General features: G+C 37.1%; 1 protein-coding gene across 3 annotated transcripts in view; it reads right to left on the reverse strand.

Moving 5' to 3' along the window:
• Positions 1–21,784, reverse strand: part of LOC119653533 (coronin-6) — a 60,445-nt gene that overhangs the window by 2,328 nt on the left and 36,333 nt on the right. For all 3 annotated transcript variants that reach the window (XM_038058221.1, XM_038058213.1, XM_038058229.1), the window contains exons 3-5: positions 6,484–6,750; positions 5,985–6,398; positions 241–534 (exon numbers count right to left, since the gene is read on the reverse strand). In XM_038058221.1, the coding sequence (XP_037914149.1) occupies positions 241–534; positions 5,985–6,398; positions 6,484–6,750 (975 nt within the window). The remainder of the gene's footprint in view (positions 1–240; positions 535–5,984; positions 6,399–6,483; positions 6,751–21,784) is intronic.

Raw genomic sequence — 21,784 nt, forward strand, 5'->3', positions numbered from 1 at the left:
CATTTTATAAGTTCAAATCCAATTAGAAAAGTGATATAATATCCTAATTATATCGAATTTAACAATCAATAAATAAGCCCCCGGGCGGACATAATCGATTTAGTGTGTGATGTCGTTTTGTGATTAATTGTAAGTTCCTGAGTATAAAAGAAGCAAAACAACGCTTAATCTTAAGCTAATATATATGCATTTAACCACACGTTAAATCACATCTCATTTACAATCATCTACAATACTTACTTTGAGGGATACCAGAATTGGATCAACATCATTACCGCTCATCCATTCCTCGGCGGTTTGTGCGGGCTCGTCAGATAATGTATCTGGATATAAATCTTCTTGGAAGAGATCTGATTTTCGAGGTACAGTCATTGATATTACTTGGCACAGGCCGTTATTATTGAGTCGATAAAATTTTGCTATTTCGCATGTGTTAACATCACATCCTCGTTTTGCCATCATACCAATACCACGTTGCGGGTCAGGTGTTTGGAAGGTGTTGATATAATGTACAAATGGTGGTTCAGGGGTTATCTATGTAAAAAGTAAATAGTAAATATAATTTCCTGTTTATTTAAAGCTTATCTCCTAAAAGTCCTATAATTTTATAATTATAGTAAAAGAAGGCAACTTTAAAGGGAAACAATATAGTGGTGTAGCACAGTGCGTTCTTTGAAAGTTCATTTTGAATAAATTTCAATACTTAGACTAATTCGGCGAACTTCGAATATTATCCATTCAAATGGTCCCTTAACGGTTCTGAGAACGTTTGTTGTTTTCATCAATTCAATAATTCAACCAATTGTTTGCTTTATAAGACATAGTTCTAGTGAATAGAGCAATAATACTACGCGTAATTATTGAATAATTATCTGAACTGACACAGTAGAGTGAATTTTTTTACGAGAACCTCATCTTTCGGAAAATGAAACTAAATAAATAGGAAAGCAAACTGTATTTTTGCCATATTTGTTTTTATTTCCATTAAGGGAAAAACGAAAGTAAAGTCCGTGCAAACTTGTGTAAGTTCATAATGAAATTGTTCGAAGGTCAATGTCAAAACTGGTTTAAGCAACTCTGCACTTGGAATTTTGATAGCTATGATGCTCGTCGGCCAGCACAATGAGATTAGGGAGGATCAAATTATGGTTGTGATCAAGTCAAACCCACGTTCCAAGACGCGATTAGTGACAAAAGTGTTAACTTGTACCTAAAGAAGCGTACATACGTAAAAAAAAAGGTCGAAAACGTCAATGAAACGAACCTTTTTTGAAAAGAATGATTATTGGGATAACGTTATGCTCTCAGTATGGCGGGATTGGCAATGTGTAGCAATTTTCGAGCTTCTACCAAGGAACCGAACGATCAATTCGGAAAGGTATTGTTGTTAGTTGTACAATTTGGACCCACTTTTCGTCCAGAAAAGTCCAGAGCTCGTCCATCGTGCTCCATTACGGCATTCCATGACCGATGCGAACGTATGCAGTTGCGAATCGCATTGGCCGTGACTTCCAACAACAACTTTTGATAGCGAAAATTGTTTTTCGAAGTCAGTGGAGAAACAGAGTCAGAGGAAGACAGTGGAGAAGAGACTTGGAACAAGATAAAAAAATTTCGTTCGGTTTTAAGCAAATTAAATTGTAAGACAATTGGTTTGCAACTGAGAAAGTTGATGAAAAAGTTTATTAAAATATTATTGTTATTAAAATAATAAAAATAGTTTGTGCGTTAAGGGGTTATATCTAGTTGAAATTTTCAAAAAATTGCCGAACATCTCCGAGCGTTAGAAAGTAGGCGGAGCTTAGAGCGAAATAGCAGCTGTTTTTCTAATCTGCTATACGTTTGAGGACCTTCTTTATTGTGTTTTTGTCTATAGAAAGAAAATTCGAAAGGTTTATTTAATACCTGCGAGCTAAATTTAGTTGGATATTTCATACCACATTAGTAAATTTAGTCAGATCTAAGTGCTGCCACGTTGTTAAGTTGTGCGAGCATTCAGTTTATACTTTCAATTTGTAGTTTTGTCTTTTAAAATACCTCGCAAGTGTACTAAAGCAGCAAGACCATTTACGAAGATGCAGACAAGACAAAAGAAAACGGAGAAATGTTTTAATTTCAAAAAAAGCAGAATCCGATACAAGTGTAATATTATAGTTTTAGTGCGTCAGCGAAAAAATCAAAGTCCAATGAAGAAATTTTAGTGGCACGTGACACCTCGATTGAATATCGAATATTACATTTTACAACGGTATTTACACATGTGCGCTCCACTCAGTTCAGATCTCGTTACAATAGTGAGGAACAGAGTAGGTGGCGAGAAACGTCAGATAAAAAATAATAAGAAAAAAGAGTTAAGAAGATAGTTGGCAGTCATTGTGAAAAGAGCGAGTTTTGTGCAGAAAGAAAATAGTTACGGACGGAAATCAGTATAATTTCTAATATCCATGAATTATAATAGGAGTACTTTTTTGAAATTGTGTATTGAACGTTGTTAAATACAAGCTCCTAAAATCTTATGGTCTTGGAATAGATGACTCGATGCAAGTAAAAAAAATCGTTAACTAAGTGTCAGCATCTTTTGAAACGTTAAATCTGTTTTTCTCAAAACGGTGTTGTCGTTAAAGTCGGTGGGCACGATTTTTCCAAAATGGCTTGATCGATCGGTTTTAAACTTCTATACAATGTTCTTAGACATATTCCGTAAGTATTAATCACAGGAATAAGCTGTTTAACAAGTATTTCGATTTTGTAGGCAACTTAGAGTTGAATATTTTTTTTTAATTACAATTTTTCTTTTGGGATTTTTTTCAAAAAACAAAATTTTGAATATCTCTTCGACTAATAACTGCATTCATTAATCAACAACATTTTTTTCATTTCTCATTTCAGATAATCCAAACCAGGGATATCTTGTTCACCACCGGACGCCCTTCTGTGGAGGACCTCCTGGAGATCGTGTACAGGAGCCGCACAATTTGCTATTTTTAAAAATCAATTTAAAATAAAAGTAATACACGATCTGTCCATGCTTTTCATATATTTATTAAATAAAATATCTCCAACAAAACACACTTTTTTTGGCCTCACAATTAGGTATAACCCCTCAAGTGAACTTAACAAAACAACCACAATGATTAAAGCCTTGCTCAGCATTATCGTTTGTCTTTGCGTCGCCAGACTTCCATTTTATTTATGATTTTCCTAGGCTGAAAACATATTTGAACGGCGATTATAGTTGCGGGCAAAGTATGGGAAGCAAACAATTGGCAGATGTACAAAAACACGAACAAGGAAGCGTAGAAAGCGAACACGGTTTTAGTTTAGTGGGGAGAGGCGCAGCTTCAAGCCCTCAGGATTTTGTTTGGGCCTATTGTACTTTCCCTCAAATACGCCTATTTAATGGTCTCCCACTTGTGGCATTCGCAAACTTTTACCGACTTATATTCGTCTGAGATCTGAAGACAGCGGACAGCGCATGCGAAGTGCCGGGAAATCTCCTCCGATTCTCACATTGGTTGCATAAAGCCGATACCACTACCCTAATTTTTCCCGTGTGGCATGTGTTTCGTTAAAATCCCTACTCAGGTTTGCATGTCCCACTGAACGCTGTTACCCGAGCCGTCCATTAAATGACATTTATGATAAATTGGATGCTGAGAATGATGAGAGAAATCGATATCGAATTGTCATTTGTCAGTAACGTACACAGGATACCAAACATCTCTTTTATATTAATGACAAGAATGGTGAGGAAGAACCTCGACGGGCGGAAGAACCTCGACGGGCAGATGATGGAGGAAATACTTCGAACATCATCGTCCACTCCCAAAAGCACTATGCAATAATTTCATATGTCAGCGTCACAGAAGTTGTAAGACAATCAAACGAATAAGATCAAGGAAAGTAACAGAACCTCACGCCATCGAAGCTTAGCTCTGGAAAGCAAAAAGCTGGGACCCAACACTTTCACCCAGTGGAAGTCAAATTATTGAGGAGGATAGGAGAACATCTAACCGGCGAGTATACACGACCGTTGCAATATAGAAAAAGAAAGGCAGTAAAATAGAATGTTCAAATTGCCGTGAACCAAAACGGGTCTGTCAAGATCTGCGGAACTGCTGCCCGGAATTGAGCGATTTATTCATTAATCTCGGATCAATAGTCTCAGCCAACAATGTCTTTCGTTATGAAATTGCCCCAAATCCAAAATCTATCGCAGCGTTGCCCGCCATGTTAGCCTAGTTTAGTTTTCAGTGCCGTCCGACAATAATTAACGACTGAAGCTAATAGAGGCAAAAAATATTGCGTTATGCCAGTAGTGTAACACGTTATAATCACGTTCGAAATGTAACACCCGCGATCGATACAGTGCGAGAGAGGTAGTTTCAATGGTATTTTCAAATAATACGCGCTGACAAGAACTTATTAGCTAAGATTGACCTGAGTATCAAAGTTGATGGGAAACAACTCAAAGGCCAAGCGAAACAGATGGTTAGATACGCTAGATGATGATTTGGGAACCTCTTGACTTTACCTAAATCAAGTATACCGGCCCCGCTATTGAACTGGGCAAAGACGAGCCAACGACAGAAAAGAGGAAGAATAGCTAACTTTATGTTGGAAATTTCTACAATAAACTTTTTATGCGAAAACAATCATATTTTTTTTTTAAATCAATGCGTTCTTTGTAGTGCCCCAAAGTTTAAGTTTGCAGATTTAGCAGCAGATTATTATTATAAATTATGAGTTCTATTCAATGCTACTGCCCTACCTCTTCAGAAAATTAACAAAGCAGCCATTTATAGGAGCGGACTAGAAATGGAAGTGCGCCTGTGAAAACGATGAAAACCAACAGGCTGGAACTAACTGACCTGGTGGAGCCTAACGGATGCTGCGGTCTACACATTTTCCCGCTAATTTGAGTTGGATTTTTACGAAGCAAATTGAAGAATATGGGGGTCTTTGCCAGATTGTGATTATAAATTAGGACTATTATGACAATTGAACGGTTCTCTATCTACAGTACAGTGGAACCTGTTAAAAAGAGAATAATAATCACAATATCGCAAAATAATTCGTTGTCAAGCATATGAATCAAGCACTTGGTAAAAGTCAAGCCGCTTAAGGTAGCTTTCATCAAGAGAATCAAGTTTGATGATCTTCAAATGACAGATTTGCTAAGTGAAAACCTTTTTTAAGGTTTTGTGGGTCTGTCTGTCACACGCATTTTTCTCCGAGACGGTTGTAGCGATTCACACGAAACTTGGTGGAAAGGTGGGAACTGTGAACGCTCAAGCATACAGTGAGTTACATTATTCTATGTAGAATTTAAGGGGGGTCTCCATACAGCTTCTGGTTTCCCGACTTGTTTCTAATGGGATTTAAGCGCGAATATTTAGAATTCTGCAATTGTCTAACATGACATTAGACATTCTATTCTAATACTTTAAAAGACTTATTACATGTCTTTTAAAGTATACATATGAAACCCCATTTTAACTTTAATTCTACAAATAATTAGTGAACATTTGGCCACTGCTGCAATTGTTGACAATAAATAATTTTGAACTTTATTAACTATAAAAACTAAGAGATCTGAAGTTCTTGATATCTTTGATAACTGAGGAGTGACTACCAAAACTGGGAAATTAAGATATGCATATGAATTTCATTCGGAATAGACCTGTACATTCATAAACATTGTCAAAATTAAATCTTTTGACGATAATAATAAAAAAATAGAAGTTCTGTCTACAAAAGAGTCGTTAAATAAGGAAAGCCAGTAGACGTTGTGCCTTAATTCTTAGAAAAGTAAGTACTTTATACAATATGTGCTTTGTGTTGATGAATTTAAAAAAAAAAGTAGACGAATACCGTTTTCAATACACATCCATTATAAGGAGTACCTTTAAGTGGAAATTACCGTGTATACTTAATTTATTTAATAGATCTCATCACATTTGCGCAGTATTTTATAAACTTACCTCGAAATACCGGATAACTGAATCACCTTTTCCGCAAAGGTAAACTAAATTTGTGTCAGGATCATAAAGTGGAAACATTACACCATTCGATGTATCCAATTCAACCATGACAATGGGCTCATTTAATGCATCTGGGGCACGTAATGAGTATTGCCTTTCTGATGATCGATTGAAGCCAGTTGTAAAAATTAAACCGTGCCGAAGGAAAATTGCACGTGTTGCTTTTGATCCTTCATGACATAGTGCTTCACTTTCAATCTCACCCGTTCGTGGATCGAAGAGACGAATCTTTTTGTCTTTACATGTTGTCACAAGTTTCGAACCGTCCCAATTCCAACATGCACTGTAGACTATATCGGGATGCGAATCAATATGGACTAGAATTTCACCGGTTCCAACATTCCAAATTACAACCTACAAATCATGAAAAAAGATTGATTCATGTAAGCTCTGGTTCCGTGTTTTTTCATTGTATTGCACAATGGGAGTGAATACTTACTTGGTTGTCGGACCCTGCGGTTAGGAGAACATTTAAAGCGGACGGATGCCATAGCACTAAGCCTACACGACGTTGGTGAAAAACTAAATCAACGACAGGCTCTGTAAGCGTTTTAATAAGGCCACCGTCTGGGATTTGCCAAACTTTTACGACGCAGTCTTCTGATCCAGATGCAATAACATTGTCGTTGTGTGGACACCATGCTATATCCAATACAGGTCCTTTGTGACCGCCAACTAGAGGATGATCAGCTGCTATTCGCCCGACCTATAATGTAGAATTTATATATTAGTTTCAGATTTAAACATTGTCTTCTTTGCCATTGAAATGACTTTAGACACACATGTATTAATTTCTCTTTTTGCCTTGTATATTTATTGATGAGATTAGCAGTGAACGAGTGGATTAGAATAAAATGAAATTTTTTGTTAGAGAGTTGAAGGTGAGATTAGCTCTGGTGGAAGTGAATATTATTCGCCGGTATCTTATCATCATCATCATCAACGGCACAACAAGCGGTATCCGGTCTAGGCCTGCCTTAATAAGGAACTCCAGACATCCCGGTTTTGCGACGAGGTCCACCAATTCGATATCCCTAAAAGCTGCCTGGCGTCCTGACCTACGCCATCGCTCCATCTCAGGCAGGGTCTGCCTCGTCTTCTTTTTCTACTATAAGTAACTTATAGTTGCCTCTAAAAGCAAAAAGGATACGAAAACGACGAAAAGTGATTTTAAATGCTCAGAAAGTTGGATTTTTCGTTTTCGCGAAAAAAACTGGAGAAGTTACATGAAAGGGTTTGTGTATATTCTTATATATTATGTACACTACTCTCGTTCATTATGACGTCAGCATCAAATTTCAATGGCTTTAGATGCAGCAGATTCGCACGAAATTGATAATTTTGATACTAATGCCAGGATTTGCACTTAATTTTCCAGCATTATCTTTGATACCATTCCTATGCTCCTGCAGTTGGTACTCCTAAGATCAATTTAAGGAGGTTTTCGGTCAATTTTCAAAATTTAGTAATATACTACTGAGCAGATATGTATTTTGAGACTAGATTTCATACAGGTGGGTTGAGTAGTTATCGAAAATGAGACCTGCCTCATTTTTGAGCTTGTACTTTTTGACCCCTCATATTGCAACCGATATCGAAACTAAGATCTGCCCACGAAAGTACCAGGTCCAATTCAATGTACATCCTCCTTTTGAATGGATGGGAAGCACTCCTTGAAAAACCACACAAATTGTTGCTACTCCCTTAACTGTCTCCTTTCAACGTTACTTCCAGATTTTGTGTGGTTTTTATTATTTTTCCCATTATCTTGAAGGGAAAAATGATCCGAGATACCAAAAAATATTTTTTTTTATTTTCTTTAGAATATTTCATTTATTAATTTTTTTTAAATTTCTGTACATTATTAAGCATTATTTGCAAAATAAATATTCAGATTAAGAAAGTGATAGTGGTGAGAACCGAGTCGCCTTGATTCCATCCGATAGTCAGGATAACCTCATGATTGCTTCTTCGGAGATGAAAAAAGCAAAAGGTTTCTTTAGTACATAAGTTTATCCTGGATTAGAACGAAAGAATTAAGAAAATATTCATTTTTGAATTTTTGTTAAAGATGTAAAAAAAAACTCTGATTTTTGCCAAAAATACGTTCCTTTCTTCGAGTATTTAGTATGTAAAATCAGTGTGCAAAGTTAAGCAAATACCGATATTTCGGGAACCACTTGCTCCCTTAACTTGGCTTGTTAGCACTGATCAAGGGAAAAAGTGGTTCCCGAAATATCGGTAGTTGCAACCATAATAAATATCAATAGCAAGTCTTAATTATTTCAAATTATTTAGTCGCTAGAAACACCGCGAAATTACACTTAGTATTTTTTCTTTTGCTTTACACAAGGGTAATAATCGAAATTTTGTGAAGAAAGTGATGATCCACTTGACCCCTTTCTACATAGATCATCGACAATGTCATGAATTTCACACCTTAAACAATTTTAGCAGTTTAGCTACTCAGACTGGGCTTATTTTAAGTGCCTTTTAATGATACAGGAGAAATACCACTTCGAAGTGTTTCTTGTACTTTGGATTCTCGCGTACTCGAGGACCGCGATCAGACCTAAGTCTGCAGAAGACTCATCTGGAGTGACTCTTGCCAGAAAGTGTCAGCGCAGATTATCTGGAATTATGGAAGAATCCCTGGGGGATATTGCGTTGGTTGACTGCTTATAGGATGGTTGGTGATTGGGGTTACGCCTATGTCGCGGGCAGAGCTCTCAAGCGTGGAGTTGGCATTGTACAACTCGGGTGCAGTACCCCTTAGTTGCAGCACAGGTGTTAGATAGGCTTCGTGTTCACTGATATCAATGCTGAAGCTGCATCCAGTACAAGCCAGTACCGCTTTGCCGGTAATGGGGGGCTTTGATTGTGGTCTCCAAATCAATCCAAGTCTAAAAGGGATCGTGGGATTATACCTACACGAAAACTACTCAAGTTAAATCCTCAGGACCTTTATCTAATTGGGATTCATTTTCTTTATACAGTTTGCTACTTCTGAATTTAAAACAGACAGAAATGATAATGCAATTACGATATTGCTTTTATAGTAGAGGATAAAAATCTGGATTTGCTGAACTCTACATTTATAAACAAGTAAATTATGCGTATGCGTTCTCAATGAACATATTGTAAGTAGCTCGCAAAGGGATGATATAAAAATGATTCATTTTTTGACATTTTTCTTCAGTATTCGACTCTAAAACTGAACCGAGACTAGCCACTTTCTGAGGTGCATGTTGCTTGATTCCCTGAGCTATTTCTGATAAGGCGCATGTATCAAGTATGGAACGTATTGTTTTCAATTCATCCGAAAATATTTTATAACATTACTCTACCGGTAAAAATCGCGGCATTCACATCAAAGCTCTTATTTGAATTCTCACGAGTTACCGAAAATCACGACGTGGAAATCCACATTTATTTATTGTTGTTTTGATATTTTTTGAATATCATTCTACGCGTTTACCCCATTATCTTAAAAAATGCTTCAATTTACTTCTGTCTGACAAGTCACATAATTCCAGAAATAAAATTTATACATTTCGCGAATTTCTCAAAATATTAGGTTAACAAAACAACTGCAAATCATATCTTCAGAAAATCAGATTTATAACTTCACTTTTTCATTGACATACATACAAATTTGATAATTCAAGATACCTGACCATCCCACAAAAGGATAGTTGTCGTCGTTGAAAATAAAGTCAACCTCACTGCATAGTGCAGTGCGTCATCCCGCATCCGAAATTGGATAGAATTCCAAAAATCGAAAATATATCTAAATATAAGAACGACGATGTTAGAATGCTATGTGTCCGACCTATTTTTAAATTTCCATAACTTAAAATATACGCGCTCAAAGCACAAAATGTGGCTTCATGCCAAATGCCCAGTTTCTTTCGACCGCGTTCTTTACGTGAACATGTAAGATGAATGCGAATGCGCAAGATGGGGATTCATCTCCGCCTCACTTATTTCAATTAAATTTTTAATTTTTTAAGGAGATCGCCTGAACCGGGGACTTTCAAAAATAATAAACAATAATAAAGTTCAAACGTATAAATTGGGAAAGAATGGATTTTTCCCACGAAATGTTTCGTTACCTAAAACAATTAATATTAATAAAAAGGAAAATTGTGTAATTATCAGATACCAACAGTTTCCAGTTAATTAATTAATAGAAATAGTAAATTCAAAATGTTGATAAAAATAATACGTAAGAGGCTTCTCAAGTGAAATGGCCTAAAGAAGTTCTAAAGTGAAAATCGTCCAGCTTTCAACAAAGCGACTCAATGAAGCAATGGGCTAAGCTTTAGTTGCTTATGAAAATGTGGCGAATGGAAAAGTATAGTCCAGAAAATGATTACGTTGTAATGAAACTTGCCATTTTTGAACAATAACTCATGGAAAATGGATATCATTGAAAATGAATCAGGCGGATCTCGCAGCTTCGCGTGCATGCAAAAAGAGCGGTCTATTGTTTAAGGTTTTGTGTGAAACAAAACCTTATTAGAATCGATTCGATGTCTGCCTGTCTGTCTGTCTGTCACAGCCGATTTATTCGGAAACGACTGGACCGAACATTGGTAGAAGTATGTGATCTGCCGTTCCCTTTACATGCAACAACTGACGCCATTTTCTGTTAAGTTTAAGGGGGGCTCCCCATACATGTGAAAGAAGAGTGCAAAATTTTTTTTCACAGAATGTAGCCATGTGGGTTATCAAATGAAAGGTCTCAATTAGTACTTTTCGAAACTGGTTCAATATTTGATATTGGGTGAAACATAGGGGAGTGAGGGCTCAAAATATGACCCCCAAAAAGTGTAACAGGTCTCGTTCTCAGAACCTATCCAACCGAAAAATCTGAAAAAAATCGCAGTAGTTCATCTCTACAAAATCTAGGCCTCAAAATATATCCGGTTCCAATATCTGCACAAATAAAGTTAATAATAGTATATTTCCACATTTTAGAAATTTACCCGGCACCCCCCTTATGTTCATCCCAGAAGTACAAAATTTAGTATGCGTATAATGAAGAACACAGTGCACAATTTGGTCAAGTTTGAAGAAAATCAAACTATTATTAACAAAATTATAGGGGGTAAAACTTTACAATTTTTTGTGAATTTCGTGCACTCTACAACCTGCATGACGTCATCATCACATATCAATTCGTCAATACACAACGAAGTAAGTTCGTATGAATTGGGTGGAAAAGAATTATTTTGTTTTAGTTTTTTAATCATTTGTATATGAATATCAATTATTCCAACGAGACATGTGTGTATGTAGGTATATAGTATATGCGTGCTAATGGACTTCGCGGGTAGTGCCTAATTCAGATAGATATAAGAAGTAAATCGGAAATATGGGTACAATCAATTTATATACGTGCCTATATGTGCACAGTATTCGGAAATAGGCAGTTTGTTTGTTTGCGGTGAGCGTAACATCTACGGCTGTAATATGTACGTATGTCTCGTAGTTTTGTAGCTGTGTGCGGATAGAAGAATGTGCGTTGAAATTTCTTAGATAAGATGAACACAAAACCTTTATACCCGAAGCGCGAGCTTCCGGTATTCCGACTTGTTTAACGAATATAGTCATATGGGGTATCAAATGCCTCAGTTTGACATTTGTTGCATAATAGGATAGGGCGGGTGAAAAGACATCATCTTTCAATGGACTCATTCTCAGAAGCCACCCAACCGCAAAATCTGAAAAAAGTCATATGTAGGCTCGGAAATACCCTCCATACCAATATTTGTTAAAGTTAGTAACAGTATATTACTATGAAATGAAGTAATAGAGGCTATAGCATACGGCATGGTATTACTAAGTTTGTTGGAAATCGCATTGTTACTAACAAAGTTATAGGTTCAAGTTCTCGCATCTGTGCTTTGAATGTCAGTATCAGGCTAAAGTGAATAGTCTGACATAATAATTGCATATACATTAGGAGCTAGGCGCAGATGAAGAAATACAAAAAACTGGAAGAGCCGAAAATTTCAATTTGGAAATGAAGAGAATTCAGTTGGAAAAACCCATTGCCGGTGTGAGTACTGTGACGGAAAAAATAGGGAAAATTTTTTAAAGAAAGTGCAGAATTTTGTGAGACAAAAGAAATCGGCAGCATGCAGAATATTAGAAGATAAATACTGGAATTTTGAATCTGCTCATTGAGGGGACAATATGCAGCGCCGTTGGAGTAAATTTGGAACTTGAGCATCTTCTAGCAACAATTTAAGATAAATTTCCAGTTAGCTTATCTATAGGGACGATCAAAGAGTCAGTTCGCGCTGGATTACAACCTAATACGATTATTGAATTGTAAGTGTACAAGATTACCAGAAAGTTCCGGGAAGCGAAAAATTCTGGCGAGGTTTACTCCGAGCGAAGAAAAAATTGCCGCGTCGATTATGGTCCCCAACAAAAGTTGTGTCACCCAATTCCTTTCACGAGGCCAATTAACGTCCACGGGTGCATTTACCAATTGGAGGCGGTGATACTCTCGATGAAGAACGTGGTAACAGGAGGAAATTATAATCTTTTAGCAGGGCGTAGTGCACGTTTGCAAAGTGAGGAAGATATAGATTAGATTCGCTTTGAGCAGGCCCTCGAAACTGATGGTCGTAGCATTGAATAATTTCAACGAATAATGTATTTGCTAAAATTGTACCAAGTTTGATATTTTAACAGCTTCTGTATTTGAATTTGACAGCTCTGTAAATATCTTCTATATAAATTTATTCGAGAAGACTTCTTTAACCGATTTCAAAAATAAAATAATATTGATAACTTCATTTCGTTAGAGATTATATTGATTTATATTTTGATACGAAGTAAATGACTACTGGAAAATGTAATGGAAATCCTACTATTATTAATGAAGTTATAGTAGGTCAAAGTTGCTTTTTTTTTAAACATAACGCACAAGGCTGTTTAGGTATGAGTAGGATATACACACTCTTGTTCTACACGTTTTGGAAGCTGATATGGATTATTAGTATTATATGTATCTTGGGGTTAGATTAGGCAATTAATTACAAACCAAATGTTTTCAATCAAATCATCATCATCGATGGCGCAACAAGCGGTATCCGGTCTAGGCCTGCCTTAATAAGGAACTCCAGACATCCCGGTTTTGCGCCGAGGTCCACCAATTCGATATCCCTAAAAGCTGTCTGACGTCCTGACCTCTGTCATCGTTCCATTTCAGGCAGGGTCTGCCTCGTCTTCTTTTTCTACCATAGATATTGCCCTTATAGACTTTCCGGGCTGGTTCATCCTCATCCATACGGATTAAGTGACCCGCCCACCGTTACCTATCGAGCCGGATTTTATCCACAACCTGACGGTCATACTACCGCTCATAGATTTCGTCGCGGCGAAGACTTCGCAATTTGTCTTGCTAAGAACCCAAGCCTCCGAGGAATACATGAGGACTGGCGAGATCATTGTCTTGTAAAGTAAGAGCTTTGACCCTATGGTGAGCCATTTTGAGCGGAACAGTTTTTGTAAGCTCAAATAGGCTCTGTTCGCTGCCAGCGACCGTGCGCGGATTTCATTGTCGTAGCTGTTCATATTCCAACAGTTTTCGATCGCTTGCCGCAGGGAGGAAATCTGATCTGTTGCTGATTTGCCTGGAGTGAAGCCTCTTTGGTATGGGCCAATGATGTTCTGGGCGTATGGCGCTATCGGGCCTAGCAAGATAGCGGAGAATATCTTGTAGATGGTACTCAGCAACGCGATACCTCTATAATTACTGCACTGTGTGATATCTCCCTTTTTATGTATGAGACAGATAATGGTTCTTTGCCAGTCGTCAGGCAATTAATAGATACTGGAAAACTACTGGGAATATAGCATTGGGGTATAACAACCATCCGTAGATTTCTTTCAGGTTTACGATAACATTAATGGCAATGCTTTGCGTACATTATTGCTGAGATTAGGAAACTTATGGAATATGGAGTGCTAATCAAAATCCTATCTAAAGCAAAAGAAACTTTCAACTTGGAAGTAGGATTAAAGCGAAGTGAAACTTTTACCACAATTCTGTTAATAACACACTCCAAAGATATAGATGTCGTTCCAGGAACTAGTGTAGTCAGCAAGGGAAGTTAGTGTCACGGTCAAATAAGACGAAGCTGGGGGTGTCAATACGGAGAAATATACCAGCATAAAAAACATCACCACAGACGATTCTAATATTGAGTAAGTGAACCAATTGGTCTATTCAGGGAGCCAACTTCCTGAGAGTGGCATCGAAATAGAACACAATCAAATGAAGTTACAGCTAAATTTCTGTCAATGGGATGAAAACTCTTCGAGTGGTATTCTTATCTTAATTTCAATAGGGCATTATTGCAACGGCGCTTTAAAGTTGCAAAACTTGAAAGTGGATAAAAGTTGTCTCATTATGTTAGCTTTCAAATGACATGTAAAAATGATGGGCTTAATTATGGAAACTTCAGGAATATTACGCATTACATACATACGTGGTCTTGATATGGTGTAAATTCACTTAAATATGGTAGTTTTAGTTGGCGCATTAATTTTCCATTTTTCGCATTTAAAGCTGATCATGTTTTCTCTCATTTAACGGATAAAATTCCCAAATTTTCCATAATTAAGCTTAACGTTAAAGCTTCTATCAACTTTGCAAGTTTGTGAGTTTAAAATATCGTTGCAATAATGCATACTGAAATTTAGATAAAAAATTGTTTTTGAAATTTCTTTAAAATTTAAACAGTTACAACTGGGAAGGTCAAGCTTTTTGACCATTATAAACAGGACATCTTGTATAACTTTTCGTCCTCGTTTTAGTTCGTAACAACTTTTTCAATTCACGCTATCCCAGCACTATATAATTGCCTTCCACAATCATATTTTGTTCTTCTAGTTCTTTTCTGGTTGTTGGAATGCTTCGCTGAGTCTCTTTGTAACATCGGAAAGTGAGTGTTTAACGGCAGAGAAACTAATCTTAAAAATATTTCTAAAATGTTTTTATACAAGAATATTATTTTTTATGAATCTAGGGATGTTTTAGCTTATTTTAAGCCAATAAGAAAACAGAGAAAAAAACTTGCAAATAGATAGAACCCCTTAAGCTCCGAAATTTGCGATGAACTGGATTCATCAAACAAATATTGGATACGAGAACATCTACCCAGGCGGGTATTCAAAGGCAACCACAGTCTATACATGCGAAAGACCAAGATTAATTTAGACAGCAAACCACGGTTAAATAAAACGAACCGGAGAAAGCAGTCGAAGGATTGCATATATTGAAAGACGTGAAAAAATGCCTTTCAATGTGCTTTCCTCCTTAAATCAAGAAGCCATTTATTGGTAATTACTCAAATAAAAAATCTATTTTGTAACTTTGTTGGAAATCTCTCTTTGGCTCCACCCCAGAATTATAAAACATGGCACGCGATTACTTTCAGTCTTGACAAGTGAATTCCCGTTAAGGTGAATTACATGACCTTACCATCGAAGATGCCTCTCACGCAATTTTTTCACGATCGCCGAGAATGCGTTCAAAAATTTGCATGGTATGAACATTGCTGAATTATCTTTCTTTTTCGATATTGGAATGGTCGTGCTTTTTTGCCAGTCAGATGGGTTTCCACCTTACCCAATAACCCTCAATAGGAACTCACTGAGTCACAGTTTTGGGTCGTTAGGTCCTGTTGCTTTCCCCGATTTCATTCGTTTTAGTGTTTCCTCGACTTCAATTGCGCTGACGGGAGGCATGAACAAATACTTCAGTTGAAATCTGCTCAAAATATTGTTGCCATCCCATGCATATCCTGTGTGCGTTGGTGTCGACTTTTGATTAGTCAATACAGGCCTCTCTCGCCATTCCGGGTGTTGTTTCACGCAAATTTACTCCACCTTAAGACACCATATATACCTAAAATGTTAGTATCACTTATGTTCTCACATAAAATATCCACAAAACCTTTCATAGGTTTTCGCTTTACAATTTGTTCAATGTTGATCGCTATCTTTCCATTCCAGGCTTGAATAACTATAATGAACCTTTAACAAATAGATTTTTAATATTTTTAAAAATCCTATTAAATTTTTTGTTGCGCCAGAAGACCAGCATAGTTGCCACAATCAGTATCTAAATTTCACTGAGCAGAATTTCAGGAGTAGGTGCTGAAGATTTAATTTAAAATTTATAACTGTATTTTTATATAATCATACTCTCTTTTTTGAATACATTTCACCCATCGAAAGGAGATAACTTAGTCCAAATTATTATTTGTGGGTGTATTATTTCACTTGAGTTTCCGTCATTCTTTCGGTGACAATAGAAAGTTATACCGAACAAACTTCAATATGTTCGGAAACTAATCTTCCCACTTGGTGGATCGAATTGTTAAATGATATTCCTGAGTGTTGTCCATATCATTGAAATAAGGAATATGAAACTAGTTCTCCTTCTATTTTCAATCGGAAAGGAGAACTAGAAATATAGATAACCCTTGGCATTTGCTTGTCAAGAAAAGTGAATTGTATTCCACCACAAATTATTTCGAATATTAAAAAAAGTCGTAAACATCCGAAATAATGAAAGAATGAAATCAAAGGACTGACGCTCTTGATTTCGAATGCAGATGCATTCCCTAGCAATCTACTATATTTATATCGAACTCAAGTCTTCCCAACACTTTCTAAATGATCCATCAGATTACACAGCGTAATTAAGTGGTACCTGTTGGGGCGATGTGGCTGCGTCGCATTTCGCTCCAAAAATAAATATTGAGATCTGTAAAGCTTAAGGTCAACCGTTGTCATCATGCCTATAAAAATAATTATAAATTTGTGAGGCGGGGATGACAAGTGAAAACTCACTTCTATTTTTTGCCTTGAAATTGAATGTTATTATTGGGATTCATCATAATCCTTTTGCACACGCAGTGGTCTATGTTTTCAACTAGCCTCTCTTTGAAAACTTATAGATTCGTAATGAGATCGTTTAAAATAGGTTTAAATTGAATGACGAATTGGGTAGGTTGTTGGCTAGTTGCATAATCATAAATTTCAAACGGTGGTGATATTTATAAAATATTGTACGATGAACGGATGTGAATTTTTCCGAAATTATTCAGGTCACGAAAATATTTTAAGATTCTTTTTTCAAGGAAAATTTACGTGTATGAAATTATCATTTCAAGGTGGAATTTTGAAATAGTTCTATTACTGATCATTGGATCTTCTGTAATTTAAGTTTATACGAATTTGGAAAGGTTTGAATAATAATGGGGCAGGGTGGTGAATTTGGGAGGAATGGTAAGGTTTAATTTACAATTTGGTGACGCAGAAACTTCGATGCTTTCTCGTGTGTTCCCTCATTCTAGGACGCAATAAACACTATAAAATTCAACCAACTGGAATAAACTTGGGGGATCAGGGGATCAAAATACCTCTTTAGTTGACTTTGTTCAACCGCGAAAGCAGAGGTAAATTGTACGATAATTTTGGTTCGTTTTGGTCCTCATGTCAACTTACATTAAATCCTAAACAATAGTACAATTGTGTGCTAGCTATTGATTCTGTGGAAATGCATTCACGTAGTAGCGGATTTGTATAGTTATTTTTCTTATTAAAATTCGCTTCGATAGAGTAGAACAAAGTCTTTCGTTTGGTTCGTTTTGGTGAATAAGTTCACTTTCCATGATGTAGAGTCCGAAATCCACATTGGTAAGCATTGACAAGTTCGGCGGTTAGACACCATTATGAATAGCTTCTCTCTGCTTTTTACAGTTTAGGAACTGAAATTTATTTTCATCCCTTCTAACTTAGAAATTACAACGTAAGCCCACGATCTGAGATTAATTTGAAAACAAACATGTTAAGGGTCGATAGTGCGAGAATTTGTTTTCGCTAACACTTCAGTGACGAAATATCCGTGTGAGTAACAAGAAGTAATAAGCAATCGAAAAGAATTTAATCTAGTACTAGAGTTAAATAAATATAATATAAGGTATCTGTATCGTGACGACTGATTCCATATATAGGAAAGCATGAAGTAGGCTCAAGCAGAATGTTCGGCAATGCCTTACCCTGTACTTTTTAAGTTCCTGTGTGAAACAAAACCTCATTAAAATCGATTCAATGTCTGTCTGTTTGTTATGCCAAACCAAATTTAATCGTGTGGTTTGTGAATCCCTTTACTTATATCAAGCGGTATCATTTTCTACTGAGCTTAAGGGTGGATCCCTCATAGATGTGAGAGAGTAGTGAATTCTTTTTACACAATGGGGCGTATTAGTACTTTTCATTTCTGACATTGGTGAAACATAGGAAAGTGAGTGTGTGTTCCAAAACATGAAGCAGGCCTCGTTCTTAGAAGCTATGCAACCGAAAAATTTGAAAAAAAATCAAAATAGTGCATACGAAATCTAGAGCTCAAAATACACACACAATTCCGATTTATGCTCAAATAAAGTTAATAATGGCATATTATATGATTTTAGAACTTTACCGGGAAATCCCCTTTAAATTCATCCTAATTGGGCAACAACTTTTCGCTTGGAAAGAATGTAGCACATGCCCAGAACGTTTAATTTACAACTGGCACTCAATGTGTTAATGCTAGCGTGTCTTCTTGCTTGCTTTATTTCTTAGCCAACCATGAATACTTTCTAATTGTGAATCGAATAATTTTTTAAACATATTTGTATTTTTATTTAATAAATTGACAATAACAATATTTTTACTGTTGGCTCAACTTCAACCTGATTTCAATCACTTTACGTGAACAGATACTGAAAGTTTTATGTCATCGCATAAAATACAAACGAGAAACATTAAAATTTTATTCAGTGCATTGAATGATCGCTTGCACAGAAATAAATAAACGCAGAGGACGAGGTGTGAATCAGCTGCAGAAATCGCAATGCATTCAATGAATTTTAATGGGAATAAAATAACATAGCCAAGTAGATATTCGCAATATGCGATGATAATACGAAATTGTGGATGTGGTGAAGGGAATAAATATTTATAGGGTAGAAGTGATTGATTGATTGTGCGGTGAAAAGTTGCAATTTTCTATTTTCTAATATTGCTTTTAACTAACTTGGGAACCTCTTCCTTACCTCATTTTAAATAAATTGAAATACCACTTTTATCGGGAGCTGATGCGAACATGAAATTTTCATAAATCTTAACTATAAATGGACAACATGTTGCTCCCATTAGTTTCTAGCATTCTATATTTTGTTCCAATCGAAGTTCATTTGATTTAATCATGAATCCTTACTTCTAAAAAGATCTGTTCCTCCTCTTACATTTTAATATTTATGATGCCTATTAAAACACCTGATATATAGTATTTTACTCTAATTAAAAATGGTCGTCATTTGCTAGATTTGGAGTGGACTTTTAAAAAAAATACAATGCAAAATTTACTGTGTTTATTGGTTCCATCTCACAAAAACGAAATGTCCGAAATGAACCAGTTTTATACCTCAATAAGATAATTTATGCCTGCGAAATATTATGCCATGGATAATTTCTGTGGATTTTTAAATTAATGAAAAAAGCTGCGTTCGGAGAAAGAAATAATTAAAGAAATATTATATCCCAGTCGATGCACACATTCCTAAGTGGCCATTTAACCATAGGCAACACGCCTACTAAAAAGGCGAATCCACGGAAACAGCACTCCACGAACTTACGGCAAAAATGGAAAAGGCGATGTTCGGAAAAGAGAGAAAGAAAGAGAGAGCTGGCTATGTTTAGGCGCAGCACGAAAGTGCATTACTCGTCGCAGCGTCCTGCCCCAAGCGTACAGCATATAGTCCATTGAAGACTGGTGAAAAGCGAAAGGAGGAATACATCTCGGAAGGAGGCTTTATCCAGGTAATCTTCAGGACAGAAAAAAAGAAGGCGAAGGACAACAAGAAACCGCCGGACGAAAGGTAAAACCCTTGCAGAAGCCCTCGGCGATATTCGCTATAAGATCAATCTCGAAGGCAGTGTATTCCATACGGAAAACGAAGGCTGGCGGAATTCTTGTTCAGCTATGTCTGAAGACCAAAGGCAAGGGTACGGGAAAGAAGGCTTTGGGTTTTAGCGTAGAGAATATGTGCTCTAAGGAGATTGAAGATCCTGACTTTTTTGCACAAAGACCGAAATGAAAGAGGTCATCAAGCGAGAATGCGCAGAAGCAACCAATACCCGGATAGGCATCACCTTATGAGCTCAAAATCTTATTGAGGAACAAATTACCGAACAATTCGCGAGGAAATTTCTTAAAAGCGGGAAGGTCAGGATTGGTTGGGTTATAAAATAGCCGGTAGTATGAGTCAGGCGGGGAGCTGCCTAAATCGAAGGAAGATTGATATTCTTTCTAAGCGGTATTCCGAATTATGGATACCAAGGGATAACATGATAACGAGGTTTCATTCCGATAAGAAGTTTGAAACACATTGGAGTAACAAGGTAAATTTGGAGAGCGTGGCTGCGACATACGGCTTAAAGCAGCAACTGATTACTTGGTACACTGACGGATCCCTCACAGCAGAGGGAGTGGGTGCCGGTGTCATTGGTCCAGGGAATATGTACTTTGAGGCAATGGGCATGTACAATAGCTTATTTCAGGTAGAAATATACGCCATAGACAAATGTGCCTCCTTTAATCTGCAAAGGAACTATAGGGGGCAGAACATAGCTATTCTCACCGATAACCAAGCAGCGGTCAAGGCATTTAGGTCCAACCAGGTGAACTCTAAACTGGTATGGGAATGCCTTGAGAGACTGAATACGCTCGGCTCGTCCAACAAGGTCTGGATACTTTGGGTTCCAGGCCATGCTGGGTTGGAAGGCAACGAGGCAGCGGACGAACTAGCCAAGAAGGGAGCAGGGATGCCTTTACACGGACCAGAACCCTTCTGTGGAATCGGAAACGGTTTCATGGCTATGAATCTAAGAAATGAAGAGGAACGGTTGAGGAAACTATACTAGGCGGGCCTATCAGGGATGGAGCACTTCAGGGTGCTTATTGGGGGTACGAACCCATACGCACAAAGGATTGCTTAAACCTCACCAAAAAGAACCTCCGAATCATAGTGGGAATTCTCATTGGTCATTATAGGCTGAACTATCACCTAGGGAAGCTAGGGATATCTACGGACACTCCATACACGTCCTGGGACAGTCTCCAGCACTTGTGCAAAGTAGGTCAAGGCATCTGGGAGAACATTTAATACCAGATGCAAAGCTGAAACATCTGGAAGTAGGGAACATACTAAAGTTCCTAACGGTTATATGCCTGCTTGATATACTATGATCAATAGGTACACTATAACCAGTAAAAGGGGCACAATAGTTCTTCAAGGACGCGGTGCGACTTTCCCTTAACAGAATAATAATAATAAAGAAATTTGGGCTATGGGCACACGGCTACCTCCTGCCGGCGATTTGATAAGAGAAAAGAGTTTTGCAGATGCGGGTAATACAACGCAAAGGCATTATTTCCCGCATTTGGCAAGGCGCCGAGGGTTTTCACCATGAGAGTGCTTAAAGAAACAAATGAAAAATAAGAAAATTTTGGGTTACCACGGCATCCTGACAGAGAAACACAAAACGAGTAGTTTACCATCAACCAAACCTATAGCTCAGCTTATTCAACGCTTCATGAGAGAAGGTATTTTGCGTTGTCTCTGGAAAGTGGCAAGGTTTGTGCTGATTAGCCTTAGCTG

The sequence above is a fragment of the Hermetia illucens genome, chromosome 1, assembly GCF_905115235.1.
Source record: "Hermetia illucens chromosome 1, iHerIll2.2.curated.20191125, whole genome shotgun sequence".
NCBI lineage: Eukaryota > Metazoa > Arthropoda > Insecta > Diptera > Stratiomyidae > Hermetia > Hermetia illucens.